At 46.0% G+C, this 23676-nt stretch overlaps 1 protein-coding gene across 1 annotated transcript in view; it reads left to right on the forward strand.

The window, feature by feature from the left end:
• The window catches only part of TTC9 (tetratricopeptide repeat domain 9), a 31239-nt gene extending 13083 nt beyond the window's left edge, over positions 1-18156 (forward strand). The window contains exons 2-3 of the mRNA XM_057730400.1: positions 14358-14540; positions 16558-18156. Of these exons, the coding sequence (XP_057586383.1) occupies positions 14358-14540; positions 16558-16637 (263 nt within the window). The 3' untranslated portion in view covers positions 16638-18156. The remainder of the gene's footprint in view (positions 1-14357; positions 14541-16557) is intronic.
• Positions 18157-23676: the final 5520 nt, after the last annotated feature.

Below are 23676 nucleotides of genomic sequence, written 5' to 3' on the forward strand. Positions count from 1 at the left end.
ATCTGGTTACATGGTGTTTGCCCTTGTGTTATGGAAAGATGGCGGGAGAGGCAACAGGAACAGGAGAGATGTTGCTGGGGTCACGGAAGGGTGGCGGGAGAGGTGATCAGAACAGGAGAGGTATTTTTTTAAAGTCTAAAAAGAGAACAGGATGGCATTTTGGCTTCTGAGATTTTCCCCCATCCTGGCTCAGAATTCCTGCCAATGGGCATGACACGTGTCCTGGGCCAGAGCCAACAAGATAAAGATAATATCAGGCAATTGGGTTTCTTCTGAATATTTCTGGGTATATACTTATCGTCATATTCCAAAGGGCCCAGCTGGCCCTTCCAAAGTCCCACTTCTAACCCAAGAAAGGGTGTTAATGAAGACAAACGGTAATCCTGTTCTACCTTATTCCTACTGCTCACTTCTCTCGGTGTATATACCGCAATAAGGTCGAGTAAGAGTTGGGGGCTGTGGATGGGGTAACTTGTAAGTATGCGGCCATAGCACCCAGTCGACTGCTTCCCTCATGAACAGGAGCGTGTGACAGGCAACAGAAGGCTGAGCTGACCTCAGGCTTTAGTGTTACAACTCCCTTAAGCAGATTCTGATATCCCTTAAAGGACTGTCAACATAAGCTTTTAGCTTATAAGATTTTTAGCCTGGTTTTTCACTTTGGCTCTTTCATCTGAAAACTTTGGCAGCCAAGTAACAGGCAAGAAAGGGTGAATAAGAAGAATGTAAACTCCCTGAAGATATCCGTATCTTTTGAATACTCTCCATTTCCTTACAAAGCCCCGGCACAGCCCGTGATGAATAAATCTTCATCAGATAAGCTTATGAAGAGCCCGTGCCCAGGAACGTTTGGTGATGGTGAGAGGGATGCAGCAGCCATTGTTCAAGCAGCCCTTGAACGCTGAGGGCATCCATGTGAAGAATTCAAAGGGCGGGAAACAAAGGGCAGCTTGGGGATGGTGAAAAGAAGAGACCGCCAAAGATAATGTTGCTAAAACAAAATGAAAGAAACGCTTGGCAGTGTTTATCTGAATCCAGTGCAAGCACGGGCTAGGTTGGAAAAATAGAAGGTCAGGAATTAATGTGAATGGAATCAGAGGAGAGTTAGCCCATGAGAGAAAGCCAAATGACTCCTGATCGTGGGAGCGGTGTCAGCAGTAGTGGGAGAGCCCTATCTAGGTGCCAGGCAGGGCAGGTATGATGTGAATGAAGATACTGCCACCTGAAGGGTGCTGGCTCCCTGAATCCGCCAGCCTCCCATTGTCATAGCTTCTCAGTGCCTTAGACTTGGAAAAGATCTTCAGGGATCAGTGAGTCCAAGTGTCTTTACCCACCAGCTCTGCTGGAGCAGAACCAACATGGGCTTGGGCTTAGACAATCCTGGTTCTTTTCTTAAAACTCAGATGTCCTTAACAAATCACTTAACTTGTTTAAGCCTCAGCTCTTGGATGCAGGACTAATAAGACCTGTTTTCCCACAGTCACTGTCAAGGTCAAGTGAGTGATGAAACACTGTATAAACGTGTGGTATTGCTACTTACTGAACATACGATATGTGCAAACCAGTATGATGTATTTTGCTGTGTGGGGGTTTAAAGAGACCTTACAGATGCTTGTCTGGAAGGCAAAGAAGATATGTGTTATAAATAACTGCAGTGATGGGCGTGAGTGGAGTCTGTGGCTGTAAATAGTGATTTTATTCTTTAGAAAACAAAAGGGTCCCCTTGATGATTGCACCTGTAGATCTGGCCTCATTAGAAAAAGACCATCCTCCGTGTTCTGTGAAAGTGTTGCCATTAGGCAGGGGTGAGCTATAATTCACAGGTATTAGAAAAATAGTAATTTCTCAGCAAGTTAGAAATAGAGGGAAATTACCAGATCTTGATAAAGAGCATCTATCAAAAAAACTAAAGCTAATATCATACTGAATGGTAAGAGACTAAATGCTGTCCACAACTCTTCATAGCAGCATCGTTCATAATAACCAAACACTGGAAATGGCCCAGATATCCTTCAACGGATGAGCAGTCAAACAAACTCTAGTACACTCGTACCATGGAATACTACTCAGCAATGAAAAGGAATGAACTATGGATACTTGCAACAGCCTGGATGCGTCTCAGGGGGACTTTGCTGAGTGAAAAAAAGCCAATTCCCAACAACTTCCTACTATATGATTCCATTTATATAACACTTTGAAATGACAAAATTTTAGCAGTAGAGAACAGATTAGTGGTTGTCAGGGGTGAAAAAAGAGGTGGGGATACAGAAGAGACATGGATGTAGTTATAAAAAGGCAACAGGAGGGATCCTTTGATGGAACTGTTCTGTAACTTAACTTTGGGGATAGACACAGGAAATTATGTATGTGATAAATGATATAGAACTAACACACACACACACACACACACACAAATGAGTGTTGTGAAGTGAAGAGTACACATCAATACAAGTGAAGCTGGAAAATCTGAATAAGATCTGTGGATTGTATCTGTGTCAATATAATAGTCTATATAGTCAATACTATGGTTTTATAAGATGTTATCATTGGGGAAACTGGGTAAAGGGTGCAAGGGATCTCTCTGTATTACTTCTGTATTATTTCTTACAACTGTATGTGAATCTCAAATTACCTCAATAAAAATCTCAATTCAAAAATAATATTGTTGGGGTTCGCCTGGCCAGCAGCAGCTGAGATAGGTATTGTTTCAGGAAGAAACCAGAGATGTGTCACCTCAGCCCTGTTAGGATCGCAGTCGACTCTCATTGGAATTGGAGATGCAGGTGGTTTTAGGACTTAAAAGTGAGAAGCCTTTGTGGAAGCTCTGCACTTGGTTTTGTTTGTTTGTTTTTGTCTTTGAATGCAGAGAAACAAGAGGGGTAGAAGGTCCTGGAGAGTTATATAGGAAGCTTCCAGATGAGATGTATACAGATAAAATATGCAAATAAAATGAGCACAGTTTGGTACCAACCAACAGGGTCTCACAGTTACCCCTGGCAAGAAGCAGAACTCAAGCCTCAAAGCTGTGCCATGAAGGAACTGAATTAAAATTCATTATAGGCAGTTGAACATTCTAGAAGAGCACTGTGGGTAATGCTTAAGAGCACGGTCTCAGGTGACAGATGGCTTAGAATCAAGTCCCGGCCCTGACATTTATTAGCTTTACATCCTTTGGCAAGTGACTGAACTTCCTTGGGCCTCAGTTTTCCCATCTGGAAAATGGGCAAAATACTAGAACCTACCTCATAGGCTGTTGTCAAGATTAAATGAGTTAATGCTTAGAACACTGCCTGGCCCATTCATGCTTGATGAAGTTTACCAGCTCTTACTCTTGTTACCCTTCTGGGAGGATACCTGAGTATTGCCTACTGGTGCCGGCTAGATTCTCCTGAGCTCATCGTGAAGCATCTCAGCCTTCTACCCTGTTTCTTCGTTTCCTTGGCCTGGGCTCCTGTTTGCCAGTCAGAAGCCTCTAATCGCTAAGAAGCAAACAACCCAAAATGTCACCTGTTGACTCTCAGAGAACAATTGTTTGCCTACATGTGCCGATTTCCCAGCTCTAGCGTATGGCCTTCTGGGACCTGTTTGCCCTTGGGGGTAACCCTGGGGGTCCTCATGTCTATCCTGGACTCTCGTGGTTTAACCAGTGGATGTTCCTTAAGAAACACACATCAAAAATGCTAGAATGTAAACTAGTAGCCCAGGTGAGGCAGCCCATCTGCAGGCACCCACAGGGGACTTAATAAAAATGTGGATTACAAGGACTTCCCTGGCAGTCCAGTGCTTGGGACTTCATGCTTCTGACGCAGGGGGCGTAGGTTCAATGCCTGGTGGGGGAACTAATATCCCACATGCCGCACAGTGCAGCCAAAAAAAATACAGATTTTTTTTTTAATGTGGATTACAGGGTTCCACCCTAGCCCTTTAGAAGCTGCATCACTGGACATGGGGTTTGAAAATCTCCATGTTAACTGATGATGACTAGTTAGCGTGAATGATTTAGTGAGAAACACTGTGGGATTCTCATCAGATGTCAGGGTCTGGCACTTGGGAAACCCTGACTTTTCTCATCCTGCCCACCAGCCTTCAAGGTGGAGAGCAGCCATCATTACCTTCATTTTTACCCACTTCAAAACTGAAACTCTGAGAGGCAAGCTGTTTTAACCCAAGGACACCAGGTGAATGCCGGTGCTGGGGGCATTGTCTTGAATCAGCTAACTCAGAGGCATGGAAACTGTCCGGCAACTTCTCTATAAGAATATTTCCTCTTCCCTTGAAGGCTTTCTCATGCCCTAAAGAGTCAGGAACCAGGCCTATTCATTTTCCTGCCACAGCTGGCTTTTAGAGCTCCTAGCTCTCCTGAATTATCAGGACTCCAGAGGAGTCCAGCAGCTTTGGGTCTGTCTGCCACCCCACCCATAAAGCCATCAGTGAAATACCAGCGGTGGTACCCAATCATCCTCTCGCAATGAGAGAAAGGCTGAGAGCAGGCAGAAGGCAGCGTTCACGACGGCAGTTTAGGGATGCTAGACAGGCGGGGGGAGGAGGGGTACAACCAGCAATTGACTCAGAGGCTGTCTCACCTATAAGTGAAAAGAAGATAGTTCCAGAACCCTACCCCATTCTTTCCCCAAGCCCCCTTTTCTGGCTGAAAAGCTGCTTTTGTCATGTTCTCTGCATATACCCACTCAGCCCCAACAGGAGAATATGCCTTTGAACACACTTTTAAAAGGAAAACTGGTAAGGAAAACCACGCATCAGACCTAGGTGTGGGAAACATTTGGGGCAAGTGTGAGTTCACGTACATCCGAGACCATGAAATGAAAAATGAGAAATCGGGGCTGGGCTCTGCCCCTGCTGCACAGGTTTGTGGGCGGAGCAATTTTGCCCATCTTTGCGTCAGCTCCTGTCCACGGAGCACTTGCCGGGGGCCCAGCACTGCGTCCAGCACTGTGGTGCACTTTCTCACTTCCTCCTCAGAACAGACCGGCGAGGTAGATCGAGTGGCTATGTTTATTTCAGAGACAAGGAAACTGAGTCTTAGAGAGGGCCAGTCACTTTCTAAGGTTGCATAACCGACCAGGGGTAGTCAGGATTAGAACTCAGGTCTGCCTTACTCCTAAATCCTTCATGCCCCTTAGAAAGTAGACATCTCTTTGTGCAGACTGGAGTTTGCCCGTCTCCTCCCAGCTGTCTTCTGTGCCCTCCCCACAACCCAGTAAAATAAAAGCGAGCCAAATATAGATTATTTCTGAAATGAAGATTCCTAGGCATTTGGGAGGACCCAAGGCTTTAAACAGCCACTGTCAAGGGGAAAGATCCGTGTGTTATGTGGCAAAGGCCACGCAGACAGTCACACACCCTGACCCAGTAATTGTAACCCTGGGATTCTAGTTTATATTTAACATAAACAAAACCTCCCTGAGTATATTTATCATAAAGCTACTTCACTATCTAAAGTGCAGAGGCAACATAAATGTCTGAAAAAGAAAAAAGGCAGAAATCAAGAGGAGAAAGTAGCTTTCAGAACTCTGAGTGAAAGCATTTGTGTACACAGAGAGGAAAATCAGCACTTTTACGGAAAGGTGAAATTGGGTGGGTCATAGCAGCCCTGGATTTGGAGCCTAATAAGTAAAAATACCCATCATTTCATGGCACACACTACAGTCCCATTGGTCTGCCACAGAAGGACCCTCTATCATTTTGCAATATGTACAAATATCAAATCACCATGTTGTACACCCCAAATGAACATAGTGTTATGTCGACTTTACCTCAATTTTTTCTTTTTTTCTTTTTTTTTTTTTTATGGCCTCACTGCATGGCATGCAGGATCTTAGTTCCCCAACCAGGGATCAAACCCTCTGCAGTAGAAGCACGGAGTGTTAACCACTGGATCACCAGGGAAGTCCCTACTTCATTTTTTTTAAAACATATTTATTTATTTATTTCGTTGCACTGGGTCTTAGTTGCAGCAGGCGGGCTCCTCAGTTGCGGCTTGCCAGCTCCTTAGTTGCAGCATGCAAACTCTTAGTTGCAGCATGCATGTGAGATCTAGTTCCCTGACCAGGGATTGAACCTGGGCCCCCTGCATTGGGAGCATGGTCTCTTATCCACTGCACCACCAGGGAAGTCCCCCTACCTCAGTTTTTTTTTTTAGAAAAAGAATCAAGATGCTAAAAAAGAAAGACCCTCTAAATTACCCTCCAAAATGTATCTGTCCTAGTCTTGAAAATTTGCTTTAAATTAAGCTGCAGTTTCCTGCACTGTGGGTAGGATTCAAAATGGAAATTTCCTCTGATTAACATACCCGTAGCTGGGGAAATCACATTTGACCAGTGATTTCCTAAAGAATTAGCGTTTATGAGAATCACTTTCTGTGCCCAGCACTGTGTGAGGCATGTAACATACATTAATTACCTCATTTTATCATCACAAGAGTCCCTACAAAATAGGTATTCTTATCTTCATTTAACACGTGAGGAGAAGGAGACCGAGGGAGATGAAGTAACCTACCCAAGGGCCTGGGCTAGTCAGTGGCAGAGCTTGGATTCCAGCCTGGGACTGTATCTCCAGATCCAGCACTGATGTGTAGCCAGAACACCCCAGAACTGGCACAATCCCATATGCCTATTCAGTGTGGTAATGACCTATACCAGCTATTAAATATCCTGAATGTCACCTCTATCCAGATCCAAGCTCTTTCCACTCGGCTACTATGCCAATGCCCCTTGAAATCAATTTGAAAATGGATCAAATAATTGGTTTGGGAAAATTTCTCCCAGGAATGTAATAGCCACTTCCTGGGGCCACTTCCCAAAGGAATGACCAGCAAGGTGTATTAGTTTCCTAAGGCCACCATCATAAGGCAGCACAAACTGTTGGCTTAAAATAACAGAGATGCGTTGTCTCACAGTCCTGGAGGTTAGGAATCCAAGATCAAGGTGTTGGTAGAGTCGGTTCCTTCCCAGAGCTGTGAGGGACAATCTGTCCCAGGCCTCTCTCCTAGCTTCTGGTAGCCTCTGGCATTCCTTGGCTTACAGGCCATCTTCTCCCTGTGTCTCTTCACATCATCTTTCCTGTGTCTGACTCTGTGTCCAAATTTCTCCTTTTTATAAGGACACCAGTCATATTGAATTAGGGTCCATCCTACTGACCTCATTTTGACTTGATTACCTCTGTAAAGACCCCCTCTCCGTATGGGGTCACACTCTGAGGTGTTGAGGATTAGGACTCCAACATGCTTTTTTGAGAGGACACAGTTCAACGCCTAACAGTGAGGCAGCCTCATGGAGTGGGTTCCTACTCCTCACTCCTGGCCCCAGATGGGTCTTTCCTTCCCTCCCATCCAGCCCGTGCCTCCCCCCTGTCCAGCAGGTAAAGGCAAATGATAGTGAATCAGCTGTCAGAATTCAACCAACGGCTACATGAACTTGGTCTTCCTCCTCTCATCCGGTTCCCCTTCATCTCGTGCCAACAAGTGGCAGTTTGCCCAGGCTGTCACCAGGCCCTGCATGCACCAGGAAAAACAGAAATAAAACAGGTGCCAGAGCCAGGAGAGCCTGACATGTTTTAGCCTGAGGTCTCAGCTTGGTTGCCTTGGGGAACAGCAAACTTATGATTTCCTCCATCTGGGTGTGGGCGTGCTTGTACAATGGGATTCTTCAAGTTGCTGATTCTCTTTCTCCTACTGCTGTCTCCTCTGTGGAGCTAAGAAAGCCTGCCAAGCTCTTCGCATAAAATCATACCCTAAGCACCCAAGGTTGTCAATGAAAGAGGAATCTCCACATGGGAGGAGTGACTGGGGATTTACAGCCCCAGTTCTTGTCCTCCAAAATTTACCTTTCTCTTGTAAGTTGCCCTGGCCACCACTGCTGTCTCCACGTTAGGCTCCGGGAAGGCAGTTTCCCTTCCAGCGCTCCTTTCCGGGTATGAATGGAAGTTCGTCTTAATTCTCCGCAGCTTGACTGATTCCAGGATGCAGCGTTTATTCAAACTTGTCAGAACACCCAGAGACCAGAAAGTTCATAATATTTCTTTGAAAAGAGCTTCTAGATATGGTGGTCTGGGAGCCCAGGCCTGTCTCCACATGTCCACTGTGGACGTGTCTCCCCATCGGGCATCTGCTGCCTAATAACTGCATCTTTGAATCCAAATATGTACTCAGAGCCGAGGCCACAGACAAGAACAAGCTCCCTTTCCATCCAGCCTGAGACCTGCCTTCCCAAGTCCACGGGCTCCTCTGCTGAGAGTGGCCAACAGTGGCAGAGCTTACTCCCAGCAGGGCAGGTCCTGTCCCAGAGCCTGGGCTCGGGCAGACCACATCGGAACATAATCCAATCTCTGTGCCAAAACAAATCTCCACATAGCGGAGTTGTTGTAGACAAGCCCTTTCAGCGCTACCCCACCACTTCTGACTGTCCTCCCCAATGGAAGATGCCTTACCGAAAGTAACGGAACAGATTTCTTTTTGAAGAGGAACCAGTGAAACGATTTTATTCTTCTTTCAAGTGGCAAACGTTTATGTTCATAGGCTGTTAGATTGAAACGGATGGTAGAGATTACTCAGTGGACTGTGGGCCCCTCGTTTTACAGGTAGGAAACGGAGGCCCAGAAAGGGAAAGTGATTTTCATAATGTTGGCTGGTGGCAAAGGTGGGACTGGAATCCAGCCGTTCTGATTCCCAGCCCAGTACTCTTTAGAATATTGACCCGTGCTGTACAGTAGAGCACAGAGGCTCGCATTTTAAATCTCAGTTCAAACAGAGACCAGGTTGCTACCATGTGGCAGAAAACTCTTGGATCATCAATGAATCCAAAATGGCAATCTAAGATCTTCTGGGATAAAGGGCTCTAAGCACATGAGTGTAACAGCAGAGGGAACATATTTCAGGGGGTCGCTAATGCTCGTCAGTTCTAACTCCTGGATGCCACTTAAATTAATCCCTTCCTCCTGCCTTTCTGCCTCCCCTCAGTCAACCTAGTCACCATCATTTCATCATCCAAATCCACTCTTGCCCTAAGAATAAAGTCCCAGATCCTCAAAATGAGTCAGAAGAGTCTGTGTGTCCTGGTTTCACCTTGCTTTTCTAGCTTTTTTCCCTTTACTCTTCCCTTCAGTCTCTCTGCTCTTCAAATAAGCCATAATCAACCTTTTCTTCTTCCTTCCTTCTTCCTTCTTTTTTTCTTTCCTTCTTTTCTTTCCCTCTCTCTCTCTCTTTCTCTTCCTCCCTCCCTCCTTCCCTCTCTCTCTCTGTTCCACCTAGAAAGCTTTTTTTCCTTTTCCACCTACATCAGTGGTTCTCACACAAGGGTGATTCCTCACCACCACCACCAGGGGACATTTGGCGATATCTGGAGACGTTTTTTTCTTGTCACAATTGGAATCTAGTGGATAGAACACAAGGTTGTTGCTGAACATCCTACAATGCACAGGACATCCTCCCCCCCCACCCCCCCCCCCCAACAAAAAATCATCCAGCCTAAAATATTTATAGTGCTGAGGTTGAGAAACACTCAACCTTTGGAACCCAGCTTAAACACCACTTCTCCCAAGAAGCCTCCCGTGACAACTGACATTGCTTTAGCCTCCCCACCCCACCCCACCCCCGGAGGCTCCCACGCATCACTTTTCTTTCATAGCCCTTGGAACATAGGGATATTTGAGATAATGTACCATCTGCCTTCCCCAGCAGTCCATCAGCTCCAGGATGGTGTGGAGTGTTTGGTTCATCACTTCATCCCAGTGCCTTGCACGGTGCTCTGTGCAGTTATTGTTTTGTTGACCCTGGGACACAGAGGAAGGCTGTTTACACAGGTGTCCTGTTTTTTACCAAGGATGATCTGGTTTCTAAGGGCTTCCCATGTAGACCCCATAGGTACCCATGGGCAAAACACAGTCTTGGGAGCCAGGCAGAAGTGGAAAGATATCATAATTCTGCCACCTCCTAGTTGAGTGACCTCCAGCAGGTTACTTAATTTCTCTGGAACTGGGTTTCATCATCCAGTAAAAGAAGCATGATGTAGAACCTGTTTCATAGAGTTGCTGTGAAGATGAAAAGACATATGTAAGGTACTGAGTACCACCTCTGACATAGGGTAAGAGATTAACAACTGAGAGGAAGAAAGGGCAGTGGGACAAAATGACCTAGTCTAAGGGTCTACTGCAGCCCCCAGGCCCTGGGTAGCAAGCAGAGGATCGTGGAAGAGATAACAAGAGACTACTGGTCAACATCTTTGTAACGTCTTCAACTCTAAAATATGCCTAAAAACGTCCCATCTTACTTATCCTATGGGTTTGTTATCTGTACTCCAGATAACTCCCCACGCAAACAAGAGAAGTACCTAAAAATCACCTGTAGGTAGGCCTGAATGCAGCCCAGACCGTCTCTTACCTCCTCCACCCTTCTTAAGACCTCTGGCCTGCCGCCCCTTGTTTCTTATCTGGATTCCCCATCTCAGTCCAGACTTTTGGGAAGGCAGCCCATTTGGACCTGAGCTAACTCCAGATTTCTCCATCTTTCTGGGCTCTGCCTCTGGTGCCAATAGGGCCTCCACACCCTGTAAACCTGCCTGGCCCCACCTCCCACATGGTCTGAACCCTGGTCCACAGCCAGGTCTCACTGTTCACACCAGATCTGCAGGGAAATTCCAGACGTTTTCACTGAATGAGTCCTGGAAATTGATGGCTATCCTTCTTTTGCCCAAGGTGTGTGTGTGTGTATGGGTGGGGGGGGGGGGGGGGGGACTTTCCCATTTCCAGGCCTTTTTTGCTCCCCCCCCCGCCCCAGTTTTAGACATTCAAAACTGTTTTTAAAAGAAACAAAGGTCCATTTCCTAGACTGTGCAGGTCAGCACACAGAAGTGTCTGAGGATGGAGGGCTGGGCAGGAAGAGAGCTCTCAGCAGAGGACAGAGGACATGAGATGGCACGCATGGAAGCTTCAGGCAGGAAACCCTTCAGTTCTGGGGGCAACTGGCGGAGCCAAGCCCCACACAGGCAGGAGCCAGTGAGGTTCACAGGCAGGAACCTCTTTATTTTCAATGTAATTATTTTTTTTTTCTTGATCATAAATATTTTATTTTTATTGGAATATAATTGCTGTACAATGTTTTGTTAGTTTCTGCTGTAGAATGCTGTGAATCAGCTATATGTATACCTATATTCCCCTCCCTCTTGGACCTCCCTCCCACTCCCCCAACCAGTCATAGAGCACCAAGCAGAGCACCAAGGTGAGCTTCCAGTGCTTTACAGCACATCCCTGCTAGCTAGCTATTTTATGCATGGCAGTGCATATATGTCAATTCCAATCTCCCAATTTGTCCCACCCTCTTATTCCCCTCCTTTGTCCGCATGTCCGTTCTCTAAGTCTGCATCTCTATTCCTGCCCTGCATATAGGTTCATCTGTACCATTTTTCTAGATTCCACATATATGCGTTAATATACAATATTTGTTTTCCTCTTTCTGGTTTACTTCACTCTGTATGACAGACTCTATGTCCATCCACATCTCTACAAATGACCCAGTTTCGTTCCTTTTTATGGCTGAGCAGTATTCCATTGTATATATGTCCCACATCTTTATCTATTCATCTGTTGATGGACATTTAGGTTGTTTCCATGTCCTGGCTGTTGTAAATAGTGCTGCAATGAACATTGGGGTACATGTGTCCCTTAACAATGAAAAATCAAAAAGAGAAATTAAGGAAACAATCACATTTACCATTGCAACAAAAAGAATAAAATACCTAGGAATACACCTACCTAAGGAGGCAGGCAGGAGCCTCTTGACAGAACCCCTCCCCGTCTGCAGAGCTGTCTAAGCACCAAGGCAGACTCTAGCAGCATGGGGGTGGGGCAGGGGCCAGAGGGGCCTCGACCTCACAGCTGCAGAAGGAGAGGGGAGGGAGCTGGTGGCATCAGCACAGCAGGATGGACGCCTAGCGTGCCAGCAGATGTGCGGTCTCAGTGACCACAGCACCCCGTGCCCGTGCCCACGGGGTTAGCAGCCTGATGCTTCTGTCGACGTGTTTGGCTTTCTGCCCTGTGGCTAGTGGGACCTGATGGGTCAGTTTCCAGATCTGGACTGATTCTCTTCCACTTCCTAGTTCTCATACCTCCAACTCAGTCTCCAAAAGGATGTTTTTTGTTTTGGGATTTTTTTGTTTTGTTTTGGGGGTTTTTTTTTTTGCCCAAAATGTCCGATGAAAGATCTAGTCTCTTAATGAGCAGTTCAGATCCCTGGGAAGTTATTTAAGGAATCAAAACAGCTGAAGTTAGACCGCTGAAGATTAAAATCAGTGACTTGCCTCTATCCCGAGGATGGTTCTTCCAATGTGGGAGAAACCTGAGTGCAAAGGAGCCGGGTATCAGCGCCCTCCCCCCGCCCCACCATCCAGGTCTTGGCAGGAAGCAGCAGGCTTCCTAAGCCTCTGTTTTATTCACTTTGAAGAAGCAGGTGCCCTTCTCTGGCCCCATCCCACCCACCCCCTTTTTAAAAATTCTTCCAATGTGTATAGCATACCTCTCTGCCTTTAGTCAGTGCCTACTAAATGCTTGAGGGATGGGATGGAGGTTGAGGGGCTCAGCAGGGCTGGCATTAGGGTGCGGCAAGTGAGGCCCCTGGGGCACAATACATAAGGAGGGGCTCACTCTCCAGGGTACAAGCTTGCTCACCCTCACCCTGGCCCTGACCCTGGCACTGTGGCTTCAAGGGGAGACGGTTTACTCAGAGACGACTGACTCTGGGATAGGAAGGGGCCCCATATAGGCACCTGCCAGCCTCAGCTTCCTCTTGCCTGGGGCCTCCAGGCCTCTCATGCCCAGAGGAGGTATGCTCTGTGTAAGGCTGGTCGCTGGCGCATCAGAGGCCCCTGCTCCCAGGAACTGCAGAGACCAACATGTAAGGGAGAGAACTTGAGGAAAGTCAGAGGCCGTTGTCACTGCAGGGTTGCAGGGGCTGCAGAGAATTATAATAATATGAAATGACACTGTGGGTGCTTCCTGTGTGCCAAGCCCTGTGTCAAATACTGTGCTGTTATTTTATATAATTCCTTCCACAACTCAAGAAGGAACTTGGGCGCTGGAGCCAGACAGTTTTGATTTAAATCTCAGCCTTGCCTCTTTCATGTTGTGTGTCCTTGGAAAATTACTTAACCTCTCTGGGCCTCAGCTTCCTAATCTGTAAAATGGGAATAATGGTAGGACCTTCGTTATATATTCCAAACATTATATCAGGTAGGACAAGTAAAGCAATGAGGCAAGCATCCAACACAAGGGAAGCACTTGACAAATATTAGCCGTGGCTAGTATTGTCATTGCCTCTTGTGGCTTGTTCCTGCAGCAGCAGTGACGAAAGTGTCACAAACTGATGGCTTAAACAATAGAAATGTACTGTCTCATGGTTCTGGGGGTTTGGTGTCCAAGATCAAGGTGTTGGTAGGGTTGGTTGCTTCCAAAACCTGTGCTTCTCTCCTACCTTCTGGTAGCCTCAGGCATTCCTTGGCTTGTAGGTGGCCGTCTTCTCTCTGTATCTCTCCACATCATCTTTCCTGTGTGTCTGTCTTGATGTCCAAACTTCTCATTTGTCTTAGTCTCTTTGGGCTGCTATAACAGATATATTGCAAACTGGGTGGCTCAAACAACAACCATTTATTTCTCATAGTTCTAGGGGTTGGGAAAGTCCAAGATCAAGACGCCACAGATTCAATGTCTGGTGAGGGCCCGTTTCCTGGTTCATAGATGGCTGTCATCTCACTGTGTTCTCCCATAGCAGAAGGGGTGAGGGAGCTCTCTGGGGTCTCTTTTATAAGAGCACTAATCCCAGTTATAAGGGCCCCGCCCTTAATACCTAGTCGCCTCTCAAAGACCTCACCTCCAAATCCCATCACTCTGGGGATGAGTTTTCAACATGTGAATTTTTGGGGGGGAAGGGGGGACACAAACATTCCGTCTATTGCACCCTTTTTATAAGGACACCTGCAATATTGGATTAGAACCCACTCTAATGACCTCTTTTTAACTCGATTTGTTAAAAAGTAAAGACTCTGTAAAGACTTTGTAAAGACTCTATTTCCATATAAGTTCACATTCTAAAAGCACAGGGGATTAGGACTCCAACATATCTTTTGAGTAACACAAGGCCAAGTAACTTGCTCAAGGTCACACGGCGTGTTGAAAATGAAACGGGATCTCAGAACCTTGGATTATTTGGTGGCAAACTGCGTGGCATAAGCCCCACTACAAAGCCCCAGCACGTGTACACCTTCCCCGCTCAGAGAGGAAGAACCACAGAGAGATTCAGCGGCGGCTGCTGTCGTGCTGATGGCACTTTCCCGTCTGTCTCCCCTCCTCTGTAGCCTGCCTGCTCCAGGCCGAGCTGGTGAACTATGAGCGCGTCAAGGAGTACTGCCTCAAAGTCCTGAAGAAAGAAGGGGAGAATTTCAAGGCCCTTTACCGGTCCGGCGTGGCCTTCTACCACCTTGGGGACTACGACAAAGCACTCTACTACCTGAAAGAAGCAAGGACCCGACAGCCAACAGGTAAGGCAGAAATGGCTGTTTTCTTACCGGCAGGCCCCTGGGGCAGCTCCCAGGCCGTCTCATTGCCGTGGTCAGCTTTCGGGTCTGGCAGGGCCAGGCGGGGGTGGAAATGGCACGTGAAGGGTCAGGTGTGTGCCAGGTCCTGCAACAAGCAGAGCGCGTAGTGCATGCCTTGGCCTGGGCCTGGGTCCCAGGGAGCTTGGACACCTATTGTCTTCAAAGAGAATGTGGAATTATTCATTTTTCCAGCCCAGAATCCAGCCCTCTTTACTTATTGAATGAATACATATTGCATTCTTACTGTGTGCCAAGATTTGTGCTGGGTGCCAAGGATGAAGATAAGAAGACGTGGTCCCCACGTGTGAGGAGCTCACATTCTGGTTAACGAGACAAAATACAAATGGATAACTTGGGGGCTAAGCCCAACATCTTCCAGAAAGCATGCTCCTATTCCTCCAATCAGATCCCAGTCCTTAAAGCAGGCGTTATCTGTACCATTCACGTAAATCGTAGCCACGAGCCCCGCCCTTCATTCATGCCCCAGGTAGATACTGAGCAGGTACGATGGGCCAGGAACCCTTCTAGGTGCTAGGTAAAGAACAGGGAACCCAAAAACAGTTGCTACCTTCAAGGAGTTTATGTTATAATGGAAGAAGATAGAAGTAAACAAACAGACAAATTGATAATGTAATATTTAGTAGTAGTAAGTACTGTGAAGAAAATAAGGCAGAGTCAACGGATCAAGACTAAAGGGGGTGCTATTTCAGACCAGGTGGTCAGGAACACCCTCTCCAAGGAGGTATCATTTAAACCATGATCTTGACTTACTGTTGCCATGGTTGTTCATATGGCTGATTTTTTTAATGCAGTCCTCCTTCCAAGGAGTCTTGTTAGGATGAATTTGCAAATACCCAAGATACTTTTTGCTCCTTTTTTTTTAAAGAACACTAATATCTTTATTTTTATGTGTTGTTGATTTGTTTTCTGTATATAAATCATGTTCCCCCAACTATACTGTAAGCAACCTGAGGACCAAGAATGGGACTCATTCAACATAATTTTCTTGAGTACCTACTGTATGCCTGTACTGTTCTGGATGCCCTGCCTGGCATTTTGGAATATTATACAGCATTCATTTCTACTTCCAGAAGTAAACATCTCAGGCAGCCCTGAAACTCATACTCTGGTGTGTGCAGGGCTAAACAGCTGTTCTATGTCCCTCCCTATTCACTAATTTAAGGGCTGGAAATGGGGGGAAATTCCCCAGTTTGTGGTAAGGTGGTGGCCTAACCTTACTTATAAACACAAAATAAGACAGTGAAGCAAAGTCCTTTTAAACTCTCCAATTAAAAAAAAATTACAGTCAGCTAATATTTTTTTGATCATTTGGATTAAGCACTTTTAGACCTACCTATTTTGGTCTTCGCAGCTATTTTATGAGGAAGGTATTATGATCCCCGGGAGAGAGGCAGCCTTTGCAGTCAGATGCAGCAACTGTGTCTTTTTGGGCATCTGACAATCTCTCTGGGGCCCAGTTTTAACTTTGGTCACAGTGAGGATGATGAGACATACCTTACAGGATTATAATGAGGGTTAAATGAGACAATGCAAGTTAAAAACGTGGCACAAAGTAGGCACTCAAAAACAAAGGTTGTTTCTTGCAGACAAGACAGGAGGCTGAGAGAAACTGCTAAGTTGCCTGAGGTTTAAACTCCAGCTAAGCCTCAACTAACTGAGCTGACTCAGGACCACTGGGCTCTGCTGCTCCATAGAAATAAGGGGAGAAACTCCCCCTCCTCTCCTCTCCTTCCCATCTGTTCTCAGGGTCACAAGGACCTGACCACATGGAGGCGGTGAGGGAGAGGAGACACATCCTGGTTGCCCTCTCACACGCTGGACCTTGGCTCACTGAGTCTGGCCTGTCCCTGATCTGCAGATACGGCTTTGATCTGATTCTTCGTAGACCCAACAGTTCCCCCCACCAGCTGTTCCCTAAGGTGTGTTTCTCTCCTCACAGACACCAACGTGATTCGATATATCCAGCTGACGGAGATGAAGCTCAGCAGATGCTCCCAGAGAGAGAAGGAAGCTATGTAACCCGAACACCTTTCTAGAGCTGAGCCGGACCCGGGATGTCCAGGCACCCCCTGGTGGAGAGCCCCTCCCTGCGTTCTCTTCCTTCCTCCCACGTCCTCCTCCTATTGCCTCTCAACTCTCTGTCGACTCCTGGTGTGAAAAGAAGGAGACGTGCAGACCTGGAATCTGGTCGGTTGCCCTGACAAAGGAGACATCCTTTTTCAGTAGGGCAGCTGCTGAGAGATACCTAACTTCAGCGGGAACAGCTGGAGAGGACTGTCACAGGTTGGTAATGCCACTGCAGCTTCGACTTGGGCCAGTGCTTCTGACAGAGGCAGAGCCTGGCAGGTGTACCATCCCAAAGGCGTCAGGCACGGAGCCCACGGGCTGGACCCCTCCACAGCTTCCTGACGACTGGAGCATCTCAAGGCAACTGTGACAAATCCAGGGATGAGACAGACACCAGAAGCGTTGGCTAAGCCAACAGAGGCCGAGAATTTGTACACTGGATTTCTGCGAACACACACCCACTCCCCACCCCCAAGAAGCTCAGCCCCTGCCTCCCTCCCTTACTTGTTGTCTTGGTTTGTGCTTTCTCCTCTCCTCCTTGGGGATCTGAGACTCTGCCAGGATTCACATGCCATTGAAGCCCACTCTCAGTGCCCTCTGGTGACCACACATACCATTCTCCCAGACTCCCACCCAGCAGGCAGCTGTGACAGCCGAAGGGTAGGGTATAGTGGGCCAAGGGCTGACCACGTAGGGATGAGGGGAGGGAGAGATGACACCTAGGGCAAAGAGCATTGTATAGACTGGGAGAATGAACTGTGGACGAATTAAGTGTAAATAAAAATAAATTAACAGGCAGCAGTTCCTGTCATTTCTGTTGGAAGCAGCCCACTCCCTCACTTTTACTCCCTCCCCCAAGCCTCAATAAGAGCTGCTTACAGCCAGGCAGGATGGGGCTTCCCCCAAAGCAATGGGCCCTTTTCCAGTGGTGTACAATGCTGGCTGCACCTTTGTGCTTTTAGAGGAGGCTGGGATTATGGAGAGTGCCCAGGCACTTGGCTATGTGGGAACTTGTAGCCTCTTATTTGATGAAATTATCTGGACTCAATATCTAGCACATAGAATGTGTTCAACAAATATTTGTTGAATGACTAAATGGTGACTGCAGACTGGCTCTCCTGCCTTAAACTAATTTCATCCCAGCCTAGTCTCCTGATACCTATGCTCTTTTTGCGATGCCATGTTGCTTCAGTCAAATGAGAAATATTTACTGAGGGCTTCTTGTTTGCTTGTCATTGTGCAATATGCCCTGGGACATAGGATGTCGTCCCAGTCTTCAAGGTGTTGGAAGAGTTGAGAAATAGTCGTAGGAGATTATTACCAATGACACCTTTAATTTATACGATGCTTTAAAATTTTCAAAGCACTTTCATGTATTTTTTGTGATCAGTGAGACAATATTGTACAAATTAAAGTATATACAATGCAATAATGTTAATACTGAGCATTTATTAAATGCACTCTCCTCAGATCTTTACATGCATAATCTCATTTCTTCGTGCAGTTACCCTACTATTCCCATTTTTTTTTTTTTTTTTTTACTATTCCCATTTGATGGATAAGAAAACTGGAAAACAGAAAAGTAGCGCAAGGTTGCATGGCCTTAAGTGGCATAGCTAGGATGTGAACCAAGTCTGTCTGACTCCAGAGCTTCAGCTGTTAACTACTCTGTCATTAGTTGCTGCCCTAAAAAGTATTATACTGGGTAGTTACAACCATTCGAAAGCAGGACAGTGTGTGTGACAAGCCTTGACTGTGTCAATGATGGTACAATGGGCCACCTGTCATATTTAGCCCAAGGTGGAAAAATGATCCCTAATGCCTGACTCCCTAGTAGCAGAAAAGGCAGCTGAGACCCAGCAGTTATTTCTGTGTGTTGTTCACTCTACTTGCTGATGGGCCGTTACGTATCCAAACAATCCATCTAGCATCCCTCACCCCGTCTCCAGCTTTGGAGGAAGAGTCACAATTATAGGTAGAGATTGAAAGGAAACACAGAGTTAATTATGGGTCATTTATTTAATCAGAGGCTCCAACACTGCAGGATCCAATCACTGCTGAGGGGCCCAGAAGCCAGCAGCACAGGTTAGATTCACATAGCTCCTCAAAGGCTTCCAACAGGGGCTGCAAGAAGGTGCTAGAAATATCCAGGGGCCCCTGGTTGGTTGCCTATAGCTTACCCTCCGGAGAAGGGAAAAAGGGGAAAAAGCTGTTACTGCTGTCACATTCTCCCCCACCCCTACCATCTCCTTCTCTCTGCCCTCTTCCTCCAAAATGGTTTAACATGACCCCAGCTCAAAACCACCCTGCAGCACACAGAGCATAGGGAAACGTGCAAAATCCCCTCTTCCAGCCAAGAAAGTTTGTGGGTTGGCAGACTGCTTGTTAGGATCTGAAGGATGAAGATGAGGTAGGGGTGGCCTGCAGAAGCAGTTTAAGCTGGCAGGGTGTCCCTTTGGTCTTTGTGCCAGGAGGAAGGATCAGAGTAACTATTCCCAGAGAGGAGCAGGAAAGGGGTCTTGCCTCGGCTGAGTGAGTTGGGGCAGGGCTGGACAGTTGGGGATGATAAGATTGGTGCCATCCTTCCAAAGCAAAAGGTTGAAAACCAGAAGTAGGCGAGGACAACGTGGTGGGACCTCCTAGAACGAGTGACCAGGCCGTCTGCTTGTCTGGTGACGTAGATACGCATGCTGGGAACTCCATTCACTGTGACCCAAGTTAAATGATCCCAAAGAAAAAAGCGGCCTGGGGAGATGTTTGAGGTGGTGGGACTGAATTTTCTGTGCATTTGTCCAGACACTTCAGAGAGCTGGTGAGCAACATCAGGCCTGTTCACCTCACCAAACCTCCAGCTTCTCTCTCCTCATCCCTCCCCCAACAGGGACTTTTGTTTAATTACACGTTTTGTTTGCAGATGTCACTGCTGAGCTATACTTGGAGTGCTCATCTTGGATCTGACCTGCTTTGTCATCTCCTGCTTGGACTTTTGTGATAGACTCTTCTGGGGAAAAAAAATACTTTTATTGTAATTGTTATGAAAGCCTCACATGTATATTGTAGAAATATTAGGAAAAAAAGACAAATCCCACCCCATAATCCTACTGCCGGAGACAGATATTGTTATCCTTCTGGATGTATCTTTTGGTTCTTTTTGGTATAAATGTACACATGCACATGCATTTTTTAAACAAAAACTGGATCATACTGTACATACTCTTTAATAACTTACTTTTCAAAATGTGTATTTATATTGTAGAATATGTAATGTGTACACAGGCACAAAATTCAAGAAGTACAAAAAGCTCTAGAGTCAGAAGTAGATCTCCTTCCCGCCCTGTCTGCCAGCCTCTAGTTTCCCTCCAACTACTTGTATATCCTTCCAGAGACAGTGACACATTTTCAAATGTATGTATCCACTTTGTCACAAATGAGAGCATATTGGACACACTTGTGCTACTTCACTCACCATATCAGGAACAGAACATGTTTTTTCTCATCTCCCAAGCTTTTTCAACAGCCTCCTCCTTATGTGGGTGGACCCTCATTTGGTAACCCATCTCCTAATAGTGATTATTTTGTTTGTTCCCAATCTTTATGGTAAATAATGTTGCAACAGACATTCATGTAGCTAGCTTTTGCACATATCTAGGACTATTTCCTCAGGATAAAATCCAAGAAGGAAATTGTTCGGCTCTAAGAATTTTGATATATGTTACCAATTGCCCTCCCGAAAGTTTGTACCAAAGCACTCTTCTATTTGCAGGCTTGAGAGTGCCCTGTTCCCTGCACCCTCACTACTCATGGGTATTATCACTTACCAAATCTTTACCCATTTGATAGGAAAATAATAGTTTATCAATGTTATATGAACTCACACTTCTTTATTAGTGAATAGCATCTTCATATGCTTATTGGCCATTTGTACTTCTTTCTTTGGGATTTTTCTATTTGTTTGATATTGGTATGTTTATCTTTATTATCAATATGTAATTTTATTAAGAATATTATTTTTGGCAAGAAACATTGCCAATATGCTTTCCAAGTGCTTTGCTTTCAAATTTTGTTTATGGTGCTTTTTGACATACATAAATTCTTAATTCTGCAATTAATTTGTTCCTCTGTTGCCAGCTTCTTCTGCCTACGGTTCACCCTCTCATTTCTATCAGAGTGACCCTTCTAAAACACAATCTGATTATGTCATTCCACAGCTTAGAAATCTGTAGTGGCTCCTCATCACTTTTAGGGTAAAGGCCAAACTCAGCATAACATACAAGGTCTTTCATGTGATTTCTTCCGCTGACACCCCCTGGTCCTCTTCTCAAGGTTCCCTACATTCCACTACTGCATAGCTTCTTGTGACTCCCCAAACCCATTGTTCCGGGGTCTCTGGGCTTTTCCATGCTGTTCCCTCTGCCTAGTTGGTTATGCCTCATCCCTCCAACCCACTCTCTGCCTTGCTAACTCCTATAGGACTTGTCCAAGTCATTACTGCTTGAAAGCCTTCCTTGACCTTAGTCTGCATTCCTAAAAGAACATAAGCCTACCACTGCCTAGCATTTGCTGCAAATGGGAATTGGAACTTCCTACTTCTGTTTGTCTGGTCCACTATCTGGTTGTTCCTCATGGCAGACACTGTGGTTTATTCATCTTTGCAGCTAGAATGCCTAGCACAATGCCTGGCACATAGTAAGTGGCCAATAAACATTGAGCATTGAACCTGCAATGAATGATGGATTCAGTGGCAAATGTTACTTGAAATAAATGCAGGGCTGGACTAGATCTGAGCTTCTGAGAACTGAAGAAATCCTAGGAGACCTGGGTTAGAAGAAAAGCTACATGTTCCAGTGCTGTGCTTTCCAAAAACATCAGAATCACTCGAAGCAGCTTTTTAAAAATACATAATCTCAGGCTCTGCCTCAGATCCATTGAATCAGGGGATGATGCTCAAGATACTATAGTTTGTTAATGTCCTGAACGGTTTCCAGTGACCAGCCAGGTAAGGGAGCCACTGCTGAGGTAGACCAGCAGACAATCAGAACACCCAGCTCCGCTATTTCAAATCACGTGATCTTTCAGTGTGGACAGATAGAGCTTTGTTTGAACACCAGATTTGGTGTCTACTAGCTGTGTGATCTTGGGGTCATTGCTTGACTTTTCTGATCCTCATTTGCCTCACCTACACATGGGATGATGTCATATCCCTTAAAAGGCTGTTGGGAGGACTAAGAAATACCTGTCACCTAGCTCAGTACTTGGCACAGAGTAAGCATGGTATAAACATTCATTTCCTCCCCCCACCCTCCTCAGCCTCAGTTTCCTCATTTATAGTGTGGCTACTAATACCTGTACGTTTATCTTCTTTATTTCCCCACACTGCGCTCTAGAAGAAAGGGAACTTCCAGCGGGCCCCTGGGTTACTCTCTGATCAAATAGGACAAGTATAGATACTTGGGGCTTAGGGGAGCAGAGGAAGCCCCATACTCTATCGCATGCCTTCTCCAAGCATATCAGACTCCAGGGCAATCGGTTAGAGAAATTCTGATGGTTTTCAGAACAAAGTGTTTCCTAGTCACATCCAAAGATGAACACAGTGTTCTTGCTGCAGTGGCTCCCAGAGGCCGGCGGCTTCTGGGCTGCAAGGAGGAGGCAGTTGTCAGGAAGGAGGAGAGCCATTGTCCATTTTGCTTCCAATGCCGTGGTATCCGCATCACGTGCCTCAGAGCAGGAAAGACAAAACTGGCTGCGAGGCCAAAATAGCTGATCTGCAGCTGCTTAGATTAAGATGCCCCTGCTTTGCACTCCCAATGCCTGCACTTTCTCTCTCCACCGGCCCAGGACGGGCAGCAGACAGGGAAAATGCATTCAGTCCATCAGGCATGACAGAGTTCAAATTACCAAGTCAGCATGAAAAGTCCCCCTCTAAATGGACTGAAATTGGATTCTATTAAAAACCACACTTAGTGAGGCCCTTGGCTATTAATATTTGCTAAGACATGGAGGAGGGGGAGAAGGCAGAGGCCCCTGCAAAAGGTTGGGGATCTCAGCTGTTCTGTTGAATTGCTTGTCTGGAAGTAAGCCAACAATTGAAAGCCAGATTTGCCGTCTTCAACATCTCACAGAATATTAGGGCTGGAAAGAATCTTAAAGCTCAATAGTTCAACCTCTCAACTTACAGATGAGGGATCCAGTCCAGAGAAGTTAAGTGACTTCTTCGAGGTCACACAGCCAGTAAGTAACAAAGCCAGAACTAGAACTCACATTAGTGTTTTTCTGTTTTGTTTTTGTTTTTTTTAAATTTATCTATTTTGGCTGTGTTGGGTCTTTGTTGCTACACACGGGCTTTCTCTAGTTGCAGCAAGCAGGGATTACTTTTCATTGCAGTGTGCGGGCTTCTCATTGCAGTGGCTTCTCTTGTTATGGAGCATAGGCTCTAGGCACGCGGGCTTCAGTAGTTGCAGCATGCAGGCTCAGTAGTTGTGGTGGAAGACTCTAGAGCACAGGCTCAGTAGTTGTGGCACACGGGCTTAGTTGCTCCATGGCATGTGGGATCTTCCCACACCAGGGATCGGACCCGTGTCCCCTGCATTGGCTGGTGGATTCTCAACCACTGTGCCACCAGGGAAGTCCCAGAACTAACATTAGTTTTCACACCAGTTTCTAACAACAAACTTAATATTCTATCCACTGCACCAAAATATACTCACAAAGCATCTTTCCTTTTTTAATGTAATGCTGTGACATTACTCTCTTCTAAAGAAAGAACATAGTACTCAGGCATCCATCCCTTCACTCGATATTTATCATTCCTATCAGTTCAGTATGGGTGGTTAACAAGGTATTGTCTCTGCTTTAGAAACTCACAGTCTATAGGGAAGAAGGAAAAGTTAACAGGCAACTTCAAATCTTTGTAATAAATGTTACAGAAACACTGAGGAGACATGGAGAATGGGCATTTATAGCAATCCTGGAGGATCAAGGAAGATTTTCCCGA

The sequence above is a fragment of the Hippopotamus amphibius genome, chromosome 4 (genome assembly GCF_030028045.1).
Source record: "Hippopotamus amphibius kiboko isolate mHipAmp2 chromosome 4, mHipAmp2.hap2, whole genome shotgun sequence".
Lineage (NCBI taxonomy): Eukaryota > Metazoa > Chordata > Mammalia > Artiodactyla > Hippopotamidae > Hippopotamus > Hippopotamus amphibius.